The sequence below is a fragment of the Sarcophilus harrisii genome, chromosome 6, assembly GCF_902635505.1.
Source record: "Sarcophilus harrisii chromosome 6, mSarHar1.11, whole genome shotgun sequence".
In the NCBI taxonomy this organism is placed as follows: domain Eukaryota; kingdom Metazoa; phylum Chordata; class Mammalia; order Dasyuromorphia; family Dasyuridae; genus Sarcophilus; species Sarcophilus harrisii.
Genome location: NC_045431.1, coordinates 219,393,278 through 219,410,540, shown reverse-complemented (window position 1 = coordinate 219,410,540; position 17,263 = coordinate 219,393,278). Strand labels below are relative to the sequence as shown.

Genomic DNA, 17,263 nt, shown 5'->3' with positions numbered 1-17,263 from the left:
AAAAAACAAACCAATTTCCCCTAAAAAATAAAATAAAATAAAGTCACATTTAGAAGGACTATAAGGTGCTGAGAATTTTTTTTATTTGCTATAACTTTTGAAAATAGTTTGGATTCTTAGCTTCATCTCTTAAGTCAAATTTCTCTTTTAGCTTAAAATCAGTTAATAATTTTCTCTCTTAGCTTTTTTTTTTTTGCAGACATGCAAATCATTTTTTAATTTTTTAAACTTTGATCTCTTATCTTTTTAAGAAAAAATTTCATTACAATAAATTGAAAACTATTCATTGATTATATGGATCAGACAAGTGATTTCTTCTACAATCCCAGAAAAATAAAAAAAATAAAAAAGAACAAGTTGAAATATTCCTGGACCTCAATTCCATAGTAGTTTTTAGCAATGGCCTTGGCACCAAGAAAACTTCACAAACCTGATTCTCCCTATAGTATTGGTACCAAATTACCAAACAAATTTGTGACTGCCTTAAAGGGAATAAGACCTCATTTAAGTATGTAAGCATTATTTTTGTTGGCGGAAATAAAAGTCGGCCCAATGTTTGCTGCGATGTATGTTTTAATTCAAAGTGAGTCTTGACAGTGATACACCAGAAATTCTTATTTTTGACACTCACCAAAATAGTCACTTGGAAAACCCGCTTTTTGTGACAAAGTACAGAAGGCTTGGTCACATTGAAATCACTGAGAACTAGAGAGAAATACTATCGCAAACTCTAAGACACATTACAGCCATAAAAATTTTTTTTCCCAGTCCTTATTGTAATATTGCACAGTGCAACTGCTACATGACAAACTAGTGTAGCATAGAAATAAATTGTTACACAGGTAACAGTTAAAATTCAGTAATCAAGTCTACATCATTGGGTTTATTCAAATAATATCTTCCTACACCTTGCAGTGTGATTTAACTTTTACATAACAAAAATCAAGTTAAAATTAGCAGTAGAAATTTAAAACATTAAAATCAAAAGATTTAGCTGATACAGTAGCATATTTGATTAAACACCCTGAAAGATAAAAATTGATCAGGCATTTTTATAAAAATAATTTGCAAATTAAAAATAGTATGCAAATATGCAACTCTGTAGTCATGCAGTGTTTTATTTAAAAAGGCATTAAAACCAACAAAGAAAATGTTTATAAATGGTTCTAAAGAAGGGTAATATTTTTTCAGAAGTTTTTTTTTAAAAAAATCCACTTGTTTAATTTAGATGAAAGAATTTCCAAAGATTTTTGCATTTCTTTAAAATGCAAAAGATTTCCATGATTACATTCCATAAAGAGTAGCATACTTAACTGGGGGAAATCTTTAACAAATGTTATTGTATTATAAGACAACATTAAGGTTTTGAGTTTACTTGTCAATGTAATGCCATCACAGCCTTACTACTTAAAAACACAGAAAAAACAAAATACATCAGAGCAATGAAAGTTGCATGGCCCCAAACAAAAAGAAAACAGTTACTGTTGGTGTCCCAACACAACCACTGCCAGCAATGGATTTTTGCATTGAGAAATCTGATTCCCAGGACCAAGCAGCTGAAATCAACAATCTGCTGAATCATATAAATAAAATAAGACTGTGAAGGTATATGACAAGTTCATTTAAATATTTTCTTGACTCCATAAATTTATGCTTGTTTACAAGTGTAAATTATATTTAAATTCATCTCAGGCTACTCATTTTCCGATGTTTGTTTTATATACAATTATCTTTGTATAAAATGCATAGAGTTAGTTGATTACTAAAAACACTGAAACTTGTGGGAAAAATTAGGCTCCTTCATTTTCAGTGTATCTAAAAATGTACTGCTGGTATTATTTTGTGATCTAATACTGTTGTTTGTTTTTGTTTAAAAATCAATTTTAGGCACATTTATTTCACCTAAATATTTATTAAATAAAACACTGCTTGTGTTAATGGAGTAAAGAAAAATATATCCCTTATTAGCTTACTGACAATTCGGTAAGACAGCTGTACTAGTGGTATGAAATTCATTCATTCAAAGAAATACTCTAATTTCAAAACATTTGGGGAATTTAAACTCAAATGCTTTGTTTGCACTGTTTATTCCAGTAAATGCTCTAAAGACTGTGTTCCAGATTTTGTTTCTTAAAAAGAAAGTTAAGTCAAGCCTGCAAGATACAGCTTCTCAAGTGTCTACGCAATGCCAGTATGAAAACGTAAAAATAATTAAGTTACATTGATATATTCCATTTATATGCAGCGATGAGCTCCAAAGTTAATGTTGATAAAATACTGATGCAAGTAACACACCCCAAAATAACATAGGCAATCATCTTCCATCATTTACAATACAGTAGTTACAATGACACGCCAAACAAGAAAGCAAAGTATAAATCAAAATCCCCACTTCTATTTCATTCAATCAGACTTATACAGAAATTAGAAAGCTAAACAAGAACTAGTTAATCATCTAATTTCACAGCTATCTGAAGTGGCAATCATTATATAGCAGCTTATCTATGATACATTCAAGATAAATGATACAATTTATTACTTGCCCATAAGCTAAAACACAGCCTCATTTTAATATCTTTCCCTAAATCCCATCTCTAAACTATGATATACTTGAGGTCTATGCAAAAAGTAGCTACCTTTTTATAGAAAATGGATGATTAAGTCTTTGGTGCTGCAAAAGCAACTTCATTTAGACAGAACCACACACAATCACACACACACACACACAATCACACACACACACAAGAAGAAAAAGAAACCCAAGACACACTTTGTGGGAAAAAAAAAAAGCACAAAAAATTTCTTGTCCCTGACGGAATGTATTAAATAAGCACACACCACCAACAGGCGAAAAACAAACACCATCGTGTAAAACGGTTAAAAGCTCTCACATGCATAATGAAAGATTTCACACAAAGGACTCACATCTTTTCAAGCTTCAATAGTAAATATTCTGCTACTATTTATTAAATACTGCATGGTTTGCTCAAGCTAAGATGAAACCACATCATGAATCAACGAGCATTTTGTACTTCCTTTCCTTACCTAGTCCACATCACACCTACTACACTTCTAAACATTTTAGGAAATCCACTTAGACTGAATCCTTCCAAAATAAACTCCTTGGATTGTACTGCAGTTCTACTAAGCGGTATAAAATGCTGAGTTGTGAGAGTTTACTTATCACCTATTCATAAGATACTGAATCAACTTTTCATAAGCATTACTAACTGCTTGATTTTTTTTGAAGCTAGATCATTAAAAAAAAAATTAGACAGCAGAATTTGGCCATAGCAAAACATGCTGCCCTCTTGATAAGGAAAAAACACCCACTACCAAAAACTATACCACACAAAACCAAAAATGAACATCACTCTATCAAAAAAATCAGCAGATCTGAATTTTAAGTGCTGCAGTCCTCAACATTTATATATATGCAGTAACATTAACAACCTCAAATATTTAAGGCACTATGTGTAGGAACGGTTTACAATGCAGCTGAGATTATTAGGACAACATTTAAGAGCAATGTCTAGGCAACATTTTGCCCATGCAAGACACATGCAAATGTGAGAACAATAGCTCGCCTTTTTTAGATAAGTGACCCAACATTTAAATACCAAGACATAGATAATAACACAAACAGTTTACTTGTACACTGTACGTCTGACACATGTGCATCTGTTGCTCTAAATCTGTACACTGAATGGCTTCCCAAATGTAGACGTGTCTTGCACTAATTAGAAGGCAATTTTATAAAAAATAATAGGAGCAAAACCAGACTTCAGCTCCCAAAAGTCACCTGTCTAAATAACTATATAAGAGAACATGACCAAAGACAAGTTATACCAAATGTGCAAAACACATTAAAAGTGAGTTTTTTTTAAAGCTCAAAGTTGTTTAAATTGCACCCAAGTCTACATGATTCAAAAAATAATTTTCTTGTGCCATGGCTAATATTTATTAAATACCATGTTTTTGTTTTTAATCAAACATTTGCATCACTGAACTTCAATATACTGTATTTGAGTTCTCACATATATGGATATTGGCTAAGTTTTGTTGGACTCAACGGAAATCCAGTGTAAGTAGGTGATGCTGCAATGTAAGAATGTGGTGGAAATATTGGTTTGTATTGAGTCTGATGAATAGTTGGGGAAGGTAGCAGACGGGGATTTATTCCCACTGGGACTTGGTGAACTATGCCATTGGGATGAGAAATACTGTAGGTGGGATGCTGTAATATGGGTCTTGAGGTACATGGAGAGGCTAAGAGGTGGGTCACTGGCGCAGCAGTAGCAAGGGGTGCGGTCGGTGGGTACGGAAGAAGAGCCGGCTGCCCTGCACGGGGTGTAGTCCCAGCCAGAGGAGCACGAACCACCGAGTGGTTTGGACTCCCCTGGGACAGGGCAAAAGGGTGGCTGCTGACAGTAGCGGGGACATAAGCTTGCTGTCTCCGATGTCCGTAGTTTCCATTCCACTCCTGATGCCCAGATCCAAAGTGCTGAACCTGTCCACCAAGAAAAAAAAAGTTATAAAAGTAAAAATTTTAGAAAGGTGGCAAAATTAAGGTAGAATTCTGTGGATAGCTAACACATGTACTGCCTGAGCAGATTACAATCCCTCTATACCTAAATGAGACAGTATTTGTCAGCCAAAGGGGACAATCAAGAGGAAAAAACTCATTCCCTGGTGGTTCACCTGGTCAGCGAATTGTCTCCCAAGTTAATTAGGTGAGCCCTTGCATGCAAAACACACATCCATTACTACGTCTCACAGGAAGGCTTTTAGAGCCTCATTGAAGAGCCTGGGCTCTGCTGGCCCAGCCAAGATGACACATTGCCCACATGTGAAACACTGATTAAGCACAGGACATAGGATTTAGAGATCTAAGGGCTCCTTGGGAAATGATCTAGTTCACTTCCCCACATTATGAAGAAACTAAGGACTCTAAGGCCTGGAAGTCTCCTAGTTGTAATGGTTAGGGACACTACCAATGCACATTATCCAATTTCAGCTCCCCACTGCACCAAGATAGTCCTCCCCTTTGCCCTAATTGATAAGGAAAAAACACCCACTACCAAAAACTGTACCACACAAAACTAAAACTGAACATCACTCTATCAAAAAAAATCAGCAGATCTGAATTTTACTCCCCATAAAAACTATTTTAACTCTCTTTAGCCTCACCCCTTTCATCTGAGGGCCTTGCACCTTACTTTACTGAAGCAGGGAGGAGGGGGGAATGAAACAAACCATTCAATTTGAGTTCACTCTTTTCCCACTTTCCTCCTCCCATTCTCTCTTTTTCCCAGACTGTGAGAGAGATGTTGCTTTTTCCTGTCAAGGCCAACTCCTCATTTGCACACAGCTCTTGTCCCCTCCTGTCTTCTCCAAAAGATTGCATCTTCAATCACTGCACGTGCATTTCCTCAAATCTTTAGCCTCTTCCTTACAACTGTTTCCAGTCCTGCTCCCTTCAGACATGTTCTATCCTCCTCAATCCACAAAAAAAATCTGTATCTATCCTACCATCTCCTCAAAACACCATCCTAAACATCTCCTCTCTTTCTAAGCCAAACCCCTACCTTCTCTACTTCTCCTTTCCCTCCTCAAAACTCTGTAAACTGGCTTCTGGCCTCATCTCTCAAGCAAAACAGTTCTCTGCAAGGTGACTCATGCATGGTCGTACTGGTCTTTTCTTAGTGCTAGTTCTACTGTGAGTGCATTTGCTACATTTGAAACTGTGGACCACTGCTTTCTCCTGAGCATTCCCCCATCCGGATCTTTGGATACAGTAGTTCTCTCTTACCTGTCTCACCAACCCTCCTCCACCACGGCCAGTTTATCACCCATAACTACAGGTATTCCCTAAGTTTCTGTCCCAAACCCTCAGGTCCATAAAGTTGGTAATTATTCTGGACCTCTCATTCTCATTCACCCCATAAATCTACCTATTTTGTATTTCTCACATCCACTTCCTTTCCCCCTATTCACACAGATACCACTTTGCTTTAAATGCTCACTACCTCTTGCCTAAATTATTGCAACAATCTCTTAATTGACACCCCTACCTCAAATCTTTCCTCTCATCTATTCTCCACATTGCCACCAAAGCATATTCACAACCATGTTATCACTCTACAGATGGTATCCTAATGCACTTAAGACAATAAAATTTTCTGTTTAGTCCAACATAATATGGATCCAAACTCTCTCAATTTGCTAAACATTACTTCCCCATCCCCTGACTCTCTCTGCTCATCTCTGTGTCTCATCCATGACACTCAATGCTTTGTCTTCAAAGCCTTTGCACTGGCCAACTCTTCATGCCTGGAAGGGACCTCTACCTTACAAATTCTTCTCTTCCTCCTTGCCTGCTCAGGTACCATCTTCTGCATGAAGCCTTTCTGACCTTCCCAAATGCTAGTCCTCTTCCTCCCAAACTGTCTTGTCTTTAATTGCTTTGAATATATTTGTCTTTATTCACTTTATATTTTGGCTATAGAAATGTGGTTTTTATGTATACTTCTCATCTTCCCTAAAAGTAGAATTGATTTCATTTTTTATCTTATATCCCTATTGTTCAGCAAAATTCCTAGCATAAAAGTGCTTAATTTCTGTAAATGGAATGACTGTCAACGAAGTGTGACTAGGAGCAATCAGAATCAAAACAAGAAAATAAAAGAATCTGATGATCTAAAGACCAGAACTTTTTACAGAAGTATTCATATCTAACAATCTTTAATTTAATATTCAATTGATCATGTCTATCATACTTAAGGAAAAGGGTGAGGGAAAAAAAATCTATCAATACACTAAACATTTCTAGAGCCTTTGTACAAAGTAAGACATAGCTTATAAATTACAAACACAGTAACAAAAGAATTCATAAATAAACAAACCTGACTAAAATTCAAATGTTGCTGCTGGGATGCTGTTGTCAGTTTTTGCTGACGGTTATTTATACTAGAAGGCTGGTTTAATCTTCCAGGGGCAGATCGACCTTTTCCTAATGGCTGACATATGGAATCTGGCAATAGAGAAAACAATGTACAGTTGTTGCATTTCCTCAATAGCCTTTAGATTTCTTGATATTCTGCATAGTTACCCAAAATCTTAAAAATAAGAAAAGAAAAGGGAGTTTATGGGCATAATTTTAAAGACCTTACAACAGTTTAGGAAACTAGTGGAAAGAAATATACATTACTAATAAGACACTTCTAGAAAGAATTTTTTTTTTAGTCCTTTTAAAAAGGACAAATGAGAAGGGTCAGGAAGAGAGAAGAGCCTTATTTACCTGTATTAGCCATATGCTCATCCGAATCAAGTCTATTTTCTAGTCTCACTGGAGGTACCACCACAGTGCAGACCGTTGGTTTGGTTTCTGTGTCAACAGCGGCTAATGACTCTGAAATTTGAGGGGAGTCTTCTACAAAGCTGCTGCTTACAAATGGGCTATCATGTCCTGAAGAATCTGAGGTTGGGGATCCATCCACTGTATCACAGCCACTCTCCTGTTCATCATCTGACATACTAAAACAAAAGGCTTTTTTTATGAAACCTAGGCACCAATTTGCACACTGAATCCCAAACAAATTAAGTCAAGATATGAGATAAATTTTCATGTTTTATCATATGCTAAATTTCTTTACAGTATTTCTATTGTAGATCCTTATCAAACACCTGAATTGATTAAATGTCTAGTTTTCCCACAGTCTTCCTCCCTTAAAAAAGATTACCATTGTCAATTCTTTGCCTTTCCATAAAATCTAGAAGATTTCATTGGTTATGTGAGCTATGCCTTCAAAGACACCAATGGAAATCATGGGACGATGAATAACTAATGAGTTAAAATTAGAATGGCATTTTTTTTTTTTTTTTAGAATTGGCCATAACCAAATAATCCCATCCATATATACAGGACAACTTCTCCCTCTTCTGAACTTTTATGGTACTAATTCCATTTTCCAATTACTAGAGTCTATCATACATATTGTCCCTGTATAATTTAGTTTTAAAGTGAAAGCTAGGGAAAGTGCTACAACTTTACTGGAAAGAAGTTGTCAGTACAATAATAGAAAGCCAACTTGCTGCAGAATTCCCTCCTATTCACGATTCACCATTAGGGCCCATTCCAACAACCAGCATCCCTTGCACTTCCCAAGTCTCAAGATTTACTAAAATTTATTTTTAAGGGGCACGACCAAGGAATGGTCCTTCTGCTAAGTTTCCTTTACCTGTTCGGTCTCTTGCCAGGAGATGGGCTGGACTGTTCAGAGGAACTGGTGCTTAAGGTGCTATCAGGGCTGCTTAATGAACACATGCGATCAATATTCAAAGTGCTCTGACAAGCTTCACAATCTAGACTACCTTTACAGCTGAAACAGAAAGAACATAGGTCAAGAAGACTAAAAGTAAAGGCTATTTATTAAAATTACACAGCTGGAAACACAGGCAGCTACTCAAGCACAGTGATCTTTGAAGAATCCTGAAATGCTACATTCTTCCTCTTAAAGCTTTCGACTATCTTTCCACTTTTGAAGACCCCAGTCCTTCCATATGAAGAATTTTTAACATTTAACAGCAAAGAGGCATTATGGAAGAGTGAACAGAGAACTAGCCTCAATCATGAAGACTTGGGTTCAAGTCCTGCTGGTAACACATGTTGGCTGTGTGACTCTGATCAAATCAATTATCATCAGATTCCTCGGAAAACTCCTTAACTATAAATTGCAGCAAAGGTACTGTGAGGCATTGATAGAAGTAGTTTCCTCATTAGGAGTTCCCTCATCAACAAAATCACAGACACTTAAATCTTTAATAAAGCAAAGAATTTCAAGAGAAAAGACTAACTTTACAATTAAGTTTTTTCATTAGTTCTAAAATAATGAAATCCGAATCTAGAGAGAAGGAGCAGAATCAGAGTCTCAGAAGTGATATATCTATCTGTATCTAACCCAAAGATCCTGTCAGAGAAGGACTGACATTGAAACAAAATAATTAACTTACCCCCCTACACTAGGGGGCACCATTCTATTTAAGAAATATCCTACAGAACAATAAAAATAATATTCTTTTGGAACACTTACTTTCTAACCGAATGACTTTGTGCTGTGTCTTCCTCATCAGTGTCACTACTAATAGTGATCACACTCACTACAGGACTTGGGGTATCTGTAATGAGGATAGCTTCCCGCTGCTTGTCTGAAGTTGATGAATCAGGTTCCTCCCTGACTGACGCTTTGCAACAATTTCTTTCTTCTTCTGAATTATGATTGTCCTGTGTTTCTGTGCAACTTACTCGCTCAACTGCTTTCATATTTATTATCTTTGGAGAACTAAATGCTGAATTGGGGATATTGGTATTCTGCAAAGAATTACTCCTGTAAAAAAATGAATTGTTATTCTTTTCTATAGAGACTCATTTAAGAAACATTTTAAAGATAATAAACAAAATACAGAATCATGCATATGTAAACATTCACATACAGAGTTGAAGTCTTCACACAAATATAAAACATAATCATTAGCTACAAACAGCAAGATAAAATATACTCATGCTCAAATCAAAAGGCCATTTTTGTAGATATATTTGTAGATGCTCTAAGTTACTAATGTCATAGGCAAATAACAGATCAAAAATGCAATAAAAACAATCTTACCAAGTGAAAGCATTTATTTCCTCTCTTCCTGGCTCCCATTCCATTAGTTTTACCAAAATACCTCTGAGAAATTAAGAAGGGAGCTGGCTTAGTGTTTGTTTTTAAACAAACAAGATTATTTCTAATACAAGACAAGTGGCCCTTTGTGCACATGCAAAATTTATTCCCAAAACGATTAACCACCAACCCACCAGTACTAAATACCAACCTGTTCTGACAGAGTTTATTTTTCTTTGTTGAAGCAGGCTGAGGCCAGACAACATGTGCGATGCCCACACTGATTGGCTGTGGGGCCGAAAGAGTTATCTGATTGGCTAAAAGAGGTTGAGGGATCACTGAATTATAATGATTGCTGTGTGAAATCATTTTCCTAGGGAAAAATTTTAGAAATATTAAATAATTTCTGAAAAAAAAAATCAATTTTGAAAGTTTTGCAAAAATCTATCCCTTTTAACTTACCCCCAGTCTCCAAGTCTTTGTGGACCTGCCACAGTTTCAGAAGTCAGTGCCACAGTAGAAGGGCCTACAGGTGTTACTTGTTGCCAGGGGGGTACCAGGATCTGCTGAGTTCGATTAGACCAAGTCTGCTGAATAAATAACCATTCATGAAGCAATAAATAATCCTTTACAGAAACTTAAAACCTTAAGAAAAAACTAATAACATACAAATGTCAAAATCCAATCATTTACAGAAATATTCAATCACCATAAACACTAGTTTCCACAGTTTTCACAATTATAGGGTTAGTAGGAAAGGAAAAGCAAATACATTTAAAATGCAAAATTGACCAACCTGAGAAAGTACACCAGGCCGAATCTGTATTGGCTGAATGGCTGGGGCCTGAGTCACCAGTGGAACTGCATTATCTACCCTTACTGAATAACTGCCAGCTTTAGTAGGGTTTGCAGAAATACCTGTGAAAGAGAAAGTTTTCATAAGAATTTATGCTCATAAGAATTCATGAAGAAAAGTGAAAGCATTTTAAAAATACCAAATAAATTCAATTGGATGGCATTAATAACCATCATAGTAAGTTCTCTGCACACAAGCTTTTCATACCATACACAAACGCAATTTGTTAGAAAAGAGGTGTCCACTTATTCAAGCACATGATTACCAATTTCTGTTTCAAACTATCTCTGTATTTAAAAATATATATTAGAAAAAAAGAATTTCATTTTCAATGCTCAAAAGTTTATCATTTCCACTAAAAGTTAGCTATTAAGATTGCTGCCTTTCTCCTTCTTCCCCCCCAATAAAAGAGTCTTAAGAAGGGTAGATATTCTCTGGTTCAACTGGGGAAAATATGGGCAAAAATCAAAAAGGATGAGAATAATGGTTATGATTTCCACTAGCAGAGGAATTACTGAAATACTGAAGCATTACAGCTTAATTTTACTTTTCCCATTGTTCTGACAATCATGTGAGTGGAAGATTTTTCTAATTGCCTCAATAAACCAACACCAAATGCCCTTTAAAAAAAAAAAATCATTTATTTAGTTGTTCTTACTATTCTATCTTTAAAATTGTGACATCGGGATCTTCTTGGTAATTGTCTTATGTAGAATTCTGATTTGTTTTTTAATTTAATGTCAGGTGAACAGAAAAGCATTTGAGTAAAGTGAGAAATATGATTTACCAGAATACTCAAAAGATCCTATCTGATTATATGCCTCCCTTATTTTCTTCTTCCTCCTGAAAAAGATCTCTAACAAAAGTTCCCTTTAAGACATTTGAAAAATTACAAGAAAACAAGAAATGACTTTTTCTACTGCTTTTCACATAAAATTGGGTTTGTAGCCAATATGTTCTAATCTACTAAGAAAAGAGGAAACACTGAAAGGTCAATGATGAAAAGTGTCACCTCTTCTCTAATCAAATGAAAATGAGGTGGCTTGGTTACTAGTACGCTAGACTACAAAGTAAAGCTAGTTTAAAGCAAAAAGTATCTAAGAAATCAACAGATCACATATCAGTAATGAGAAGGAATTTTCTCTTAAGAAATAAAAACAAATTTCTCTAGTAAACAGGTACATGCATGACAACCAACAAGAATCAAAGATCTAAATAAAGACACTAAAATTAATACACCAAACAATAATTATTGTTAATATTTTAAACACAGCAAATCATTTTGTAAATATTAAACATCAAAACAACTCTATGTGACAAACAAGTAACACAATCTCCAATTTACAGTTATAAGAGACCTTTAGTTACATTTCCAAAGATTGCACAAGAGAATAAACACTTCTCTAGACCTCCAGTCCACTACATAAGTTACTTTCCATATGGACTAGGAACAAGCACATTTCAAATACAACCAATTCCTGGAAGCAACTTATCATGTGATTTTCTGGACAGTCTAGATAGCCAAAATGTTTTTTTTTTTCCCCTTTTCTGTTAAAGTGTAATCTTGATAATATTATTGCACAAAGAAATCACAAATGGTGATCCACAAAGCACATTAACATTATGTGTTCCCTTGTGTATTTTCTTCCCAGTCCTCTGAACTATGGCTTGAGAATATTTTGCCTCTGTACAACTACTAAGGACTCTGTAAGTATCTCATAAGTAGGTGTGAATTATTTCAAAAAAAAATCTATAGATTTTTACTGATCTTCTTACCCCTTCCAAAAAGCATGTCTTGATCAGCAAATTCTCCAAGAAATGGAATATAAGCACACCCAGGCACAGTAGGTACATTGCAGCAATGAATAATCTCTTCAGAGAAAAAAGCAGAATTCACTTTGATAAGAGTAATAGGGCAGAGCCAATTATTCTCAAACCCACCATATCAAAATCACCAAATCCTAAACTTCTTTCCAAAATTTATTACCCACAAAAGTCTTCTTCTATCAAGGTCACTATAAAGTCTGACTTTCTAATAATGGGCAAGAATTCAATTTACTATAAATCCTTTCTACTGGTTAATTAGATTTTCCTTAATAAATACTTAGAAAGCATAATCAGTGCTATGGTATTAAGAAAAGAGATCTGCTATAATGCATTTAAATATCTCACAAATAATGATTCATAATAAGTTATTTTTCACAAACAACCACAAACATTTGTATAAGGAACATGCTCTGAATTCAGGTAGACTGTTAAGAAAGATGCTAAAAGTTACTTGTCATTAAGCAGTAACATATTCTTCAGTCTGATATCTAACAATATTCAATACTAAATACTCAACTGTGTCATTAATTAAATATCTCATTATCTATTCATCAAAACCTAACCAATTTCCACACTTCCCTATTTCTGCTGAGGGACTCCCAGTCTTCTAGTAATCTAAATTCTTAACCTTGGAGTTATCCCTAACATTTCACTTACCCCATGTCTTGTCAGTTGTCATGTCTTCTCAATTCTACTTCTATAACATCTCTTGAAGGTGTCTCTCTCTCCTCCTCCCATCCCTCCCCCCCCCAGCCACCTTCCCCTTGACATTTGAAGCCCATCACATCTCTAGTGTATGGTACTGCCAGACTTGTAAATGAACTTCCTACTAAGATCTACTCATAGATCGTGAATTGGAAAGAACCTCAGAATCTTTCTAGGCCAATAAGCTCCTTTTAGTTCCTTAACTTATTTTTTTTCATTTGCAATTTTTTCCCTCCTTTCCACCTTATCCCTTTTAAAGAAAAAAGTCTTTCATAACACATATGCAGAGTTGATAAAAAAAAAAAAAATTCCCAAATTTGATTTTGTCAAAAATCTCAGTCTCATTCTCCTGTAAGAAACCTTAAGCTCCGTTATTAAAAGGCAACTAGATGCAAACTTCTAGGATCAGTATTAGTCACTGCAACGATAAGGTTCTCAAGTCTTTCCAAGTTGTCGTTACGATGTTTAGGTTGTCACTGCATAAACTGTTTTCCTGGTTTTGTTCATTTTACTCCATATTAATTGATACAGGTCTTCTCAGGTTTTTTCACTATTTTTTTCCCACACCATTCATACATCATGATTATTTCAGCCATTTCTCAAATCAGATGGGCACCACTCTCCCTGCTTTAGTTTCCATTTCTTTGCCAGTACAATAAGAGGCAGCTTTTTTGAGGGAAGGGTAGTACATATGGCTCTTTTTCCTCTTTCTTTGATTTCTTTGGTTTATAGGTCTAATAACACTATTACTGGGCCAAAAGGTATGCATACTTGAGGAACTCTGATCATTATTCCATACTGCTTTCCAGTACAGTTGGAAAATTCATACACCTTCCAACAGTGCATCATTAAGTCCATTTTCCATTGCTTCATCATTCATTATCTGTCATTTTCCTTTTTTGTCAACTTCAGCAACCAATGGATATGAGGTACATTAAGACTTGCTTTAATTTTCATTTATTTAATCATGAGATTTAGAATTTCTTTTCACATAGCTGATAGTTTTAAGATGATACAAACAAGGCCAAGGGGAGGTTAAGTGAGTTGATTAAGGCCACAATACTCTATATATGTAGCTAGAAACAATCTCAGAAACCACTAAATCCAACCCTGTCCTTTTAATGGATAAGAAAACTAAGGAAGAGAGGTTGCATGTCCTGCCCAGAGCCAACCAGGTATTGTCAGAGGTTTTAGCTGAACTCTGGTCTTCTGGCATCAGAGTCAATGCTCTTTCCATTCGATAACATTAGATACGTGTTGCCCCTTTCCTTTTCCACTCCATCCTCCATTTCAGAAACTAAACTGCTATTCTGAAAACTTAGGCCTCGCCTTGTCAGCTCTGCTTGGACTCCTTATGGTCTCTAAGATGCAACAAACACATGGTTGTCTACTTGTCACTTAACACACTTTAGTACCTGATTCTAGTCAGTCTTTGCAGACTTATCTTGGCTGTTTCCCCTTAATCTTCAAGTTAGAGTTAAACTGGCCTACTTACTGCTCTCTGGACCTGACACTATCTCTCACCTCCCTCTACATCTTTACCCAGATTTCTCATTTGAACTCCTACCTTAGAGGCACCTTTCCTGGTTCTCTTCATTACTACAACTCCCCCAGTCTCAAAAATCACTCTATATTTAGTATCTGCATTCCGCTACTTCTTCCTAGAAAAACAGTAGCTCTAATGTTCAGAGCTACTTTGTTTCTGAGTGTCTAGCACATTGTATATATGTGTTAAATATTTGGTGAAATGAATTGCCCTAACTGTGCTATAGAGTAAAAGAATAATTCAGATTCGATGGGGAAAAAAAGTTCAAAAAATTGTCCAAAGGACACTGTTATAGCAGCCACCTGTTAGTGGCTGTTGGGGATCTAATTCTGACCAAGAGAATAGATCCCTTCCTGTGAGAGGATGATAATGATACAAGGAGACTGAGAAGCAGGTGCATTCTCTGGCCTCCCTCCTCTTCCCTCTTGCCTCCAATTTATTTAATTTCCAATTTATTTCATTCCCAATTCACAAGCAACATCAGTGTCAGTAAAGGCTGATTTGCATTTCCTTCAAGTGTGTTGTGATTCACAGTTGTGGGGGCTTTCGGAGAACCAACTAGCCCCTTAATGGTACAGTTCTCTTTAACCCTTTGCAAGCTTTCTGGGTTTCACCTTAGGTGTGGTCCTCAACAAGACATATTCAGAAGGGACTTTTTTTTTTTTTTGCCTTTTTTTGCATCCTTAGCACTTAGCAGAGGCTAGCAGCTAATAAAGGCTGTTGAAGGAGTGTAACTATAATCCAACTATTTCTACTTTTTTTCAGTGGTCAACTTCAAATGTTTTCACCATTTACCCCAAAAGGAGATAGCCATTTCTATCTAATGATAATCACATTTAACATTTGCATACTGTCAATAAAAAGTTATAATTTTTTTTTTAAAATTTGCATAGCACTTTAAAGTTAGCAAAACTATACGTTTATTATAAAGTTCTAGATAATAATGCTGGCTATTATTATCTAGCCCTAAAACGTAGAAGCCCTCATGTTGGGAAAGAGCCTATTTATTCATCCAGATGTCCTTACAAGCCTTTTCCCCCTACAACCTCTGTCTGTCCTTTAAAGTAAACCCAGGGATTAAGTTTTGTCATCCATTCTAATTGGAAAGAGTAGCTGTGCACCACTGAATCTATGAACAATTCTCATTAATATCTAATAAAATCCCTTCCCCTTCCTCTGCCACCCACATTAAGCAACAATGACCTACATTTTAATCACTTACAAACCACCCTAAAATTTAAAGAGTACTTTGCCAGACACATTCCAAAAAAGTTCAATTACACATAATATCTTGAATTAAAATAAGATAGTATTCTCTCTAAATTTCTCAAGTTTTTAAGGGAAAAGATGCAAATGATTTTCTGCTCTGATTTAATTAATATCTTAATTATTAAAAGCATATACTAAAAACATAAAATACCAAGGACAAAGAAACTGTAATATTATAATAAAACACCTTCGCAACAAAAAATTAACCTATTTCTTGCTTGAAAATAATAAAAAATGGAAAATGCTTTTTCATACAAACCATGTATGTTAATGAGTTTTGTGCCTTTTGAAAATAATCAACATATGCTATGGGTCACACCATTCAAAGATGTTTTAAGACAGATTTTATACAAGTGTTTCATAGTCAATTGGCAGCAGGACTCATAGGGATAGTAAGCTAAACACAGAGCCAAAAAAAGATCCATCTTGAAGTCCCACTTTGGATACATAATGGCTATTATGACTGACCCCGAATAAATCACTTCGCTTCTCAGTGAGCTATTTAATTCTCTAACACTACAAGGTGCAGATGAAGAGACATTCTAGAAGTTCTCTCACCTGGAATTCTGATTTCCATATCAATGAAATCAAATTTCCCATCCCTATGCCTTTCTCTATAATTAAGGATCTTTGAAATTATCAAGTCAGTCTAACTTGCTAATTTTAGAAAGGAATTCTGGAGGAAAATTAAGACCAAAATCTAAGACTCCTGATTCTTGGTTCAATGATTTTTTTCTCTACACAAAACTATATACTAAATAATTATAAGGCACTCCATATATTATTCTAAAATATAATAAAATAATCTGTAAGAATACTATCAAAAAAGTAGAACCTAAGAACAGTAGAAACTTCTCCTGGATTCCCCTATATATATATAGTCTTCAAGTTTTCTGCTGTCATAAGTTGTCCGAACAATTTAAAGAGATCCAATAGCTTTGGGGTTGGGAGGTAATCTATAACCCACTCAGAATTCTATTATATTCCAAGGGACTAGAAGACACAACATTAAGTCTAAGAAATGATCATCCCAAAAGACCATCAAAAGAGAAGTAAATCTTGTGTCAATGAGTTAGAGGTTCCCAACAGCATTTTAAGGTACTTCTTCAAGACTCCCCAAAGCTCTGGAATCACAAACATTGTACCACACTATATAGCCTAACCCCTAATAATACATAAATAGAAAAAATGAAAAAACTTTAAACTTCGAGATAAAATTTATGTCGAAAGCATGAAAATATATCAGGTTTTTCCTGGAAGCTCAACTGCATTTGCTTAGAGTAATAACTTAAAAGGAAGACTCAAAACTTCCAAGTTTAACTAATGAAGAATAAGTTTTTCTTTATAAAGTCAGTATTTATCCAGACATCCAATAAGCTTAACTACTTGATGTTGAGA

General features: G+C 35.2%; 1 protein-coding gene across 10 annotated transcripts in view; it reads right to left on the bottom strand.

The window, feature by feature from the left end:
- Positions 1-555: 555 nt before the first annotated feature.
- The window catches only part of HIPK3 (homeodomain interacting protein kinase 3), a 93,950-nt gene continuing 77,242 nt past the window's right edge, over positions 556-17,263 (bottom strand). For 4 of the 10 annotated variants that reach the window (XM_031942346.1, XM_031942347.1, XM_031942349.1 and 1 more), the window contains exons 9-18: positions 12,295-12,390; positions 10,459-10,580; positions 10,125-10,252; positions 9,874-10,035; positions 9,666-9,728; positions 9,093-9,386; positions 8,241-8,381; positions 7,301-7,536; positions 6,906-7,033; positions 556-4,510 (exon numbers count right to left, since the gene is read on the bottom strand). In XM_031942346.1, coding sequence (XP_031798206.1) covers positions 4,034-4,510; positions 6,906-7,033; positions 7,301-7,536; positions 8,241-8,381; positions 9,093-9,386; positions 9,666-9,728; positions 9,874-10,035; positions 10,125-10,252; positions 10,459-10,580; positions 12,295-12,390 — 1,847 coding nt within the window. In that variant the 3' untranslated portion in view covers positions 556-4,033. The remainder of the gene's footprint in view (positions 4,511-6,905; positions 7,034-7,300; positions 7,537-8,240; positions 8,382-9,092; positions 9,387-9,665; positions 9,729-9,873; positions 10,036-10,124; positions 10,253-10,458; positions 10,581-12,294; positions 12,391-17,263) is intronic. The other 6 variants (XM_031942350.1, XM_031942351.1, XM_031942352.1 and 3 more) reach the window with 6 other exon arrangements.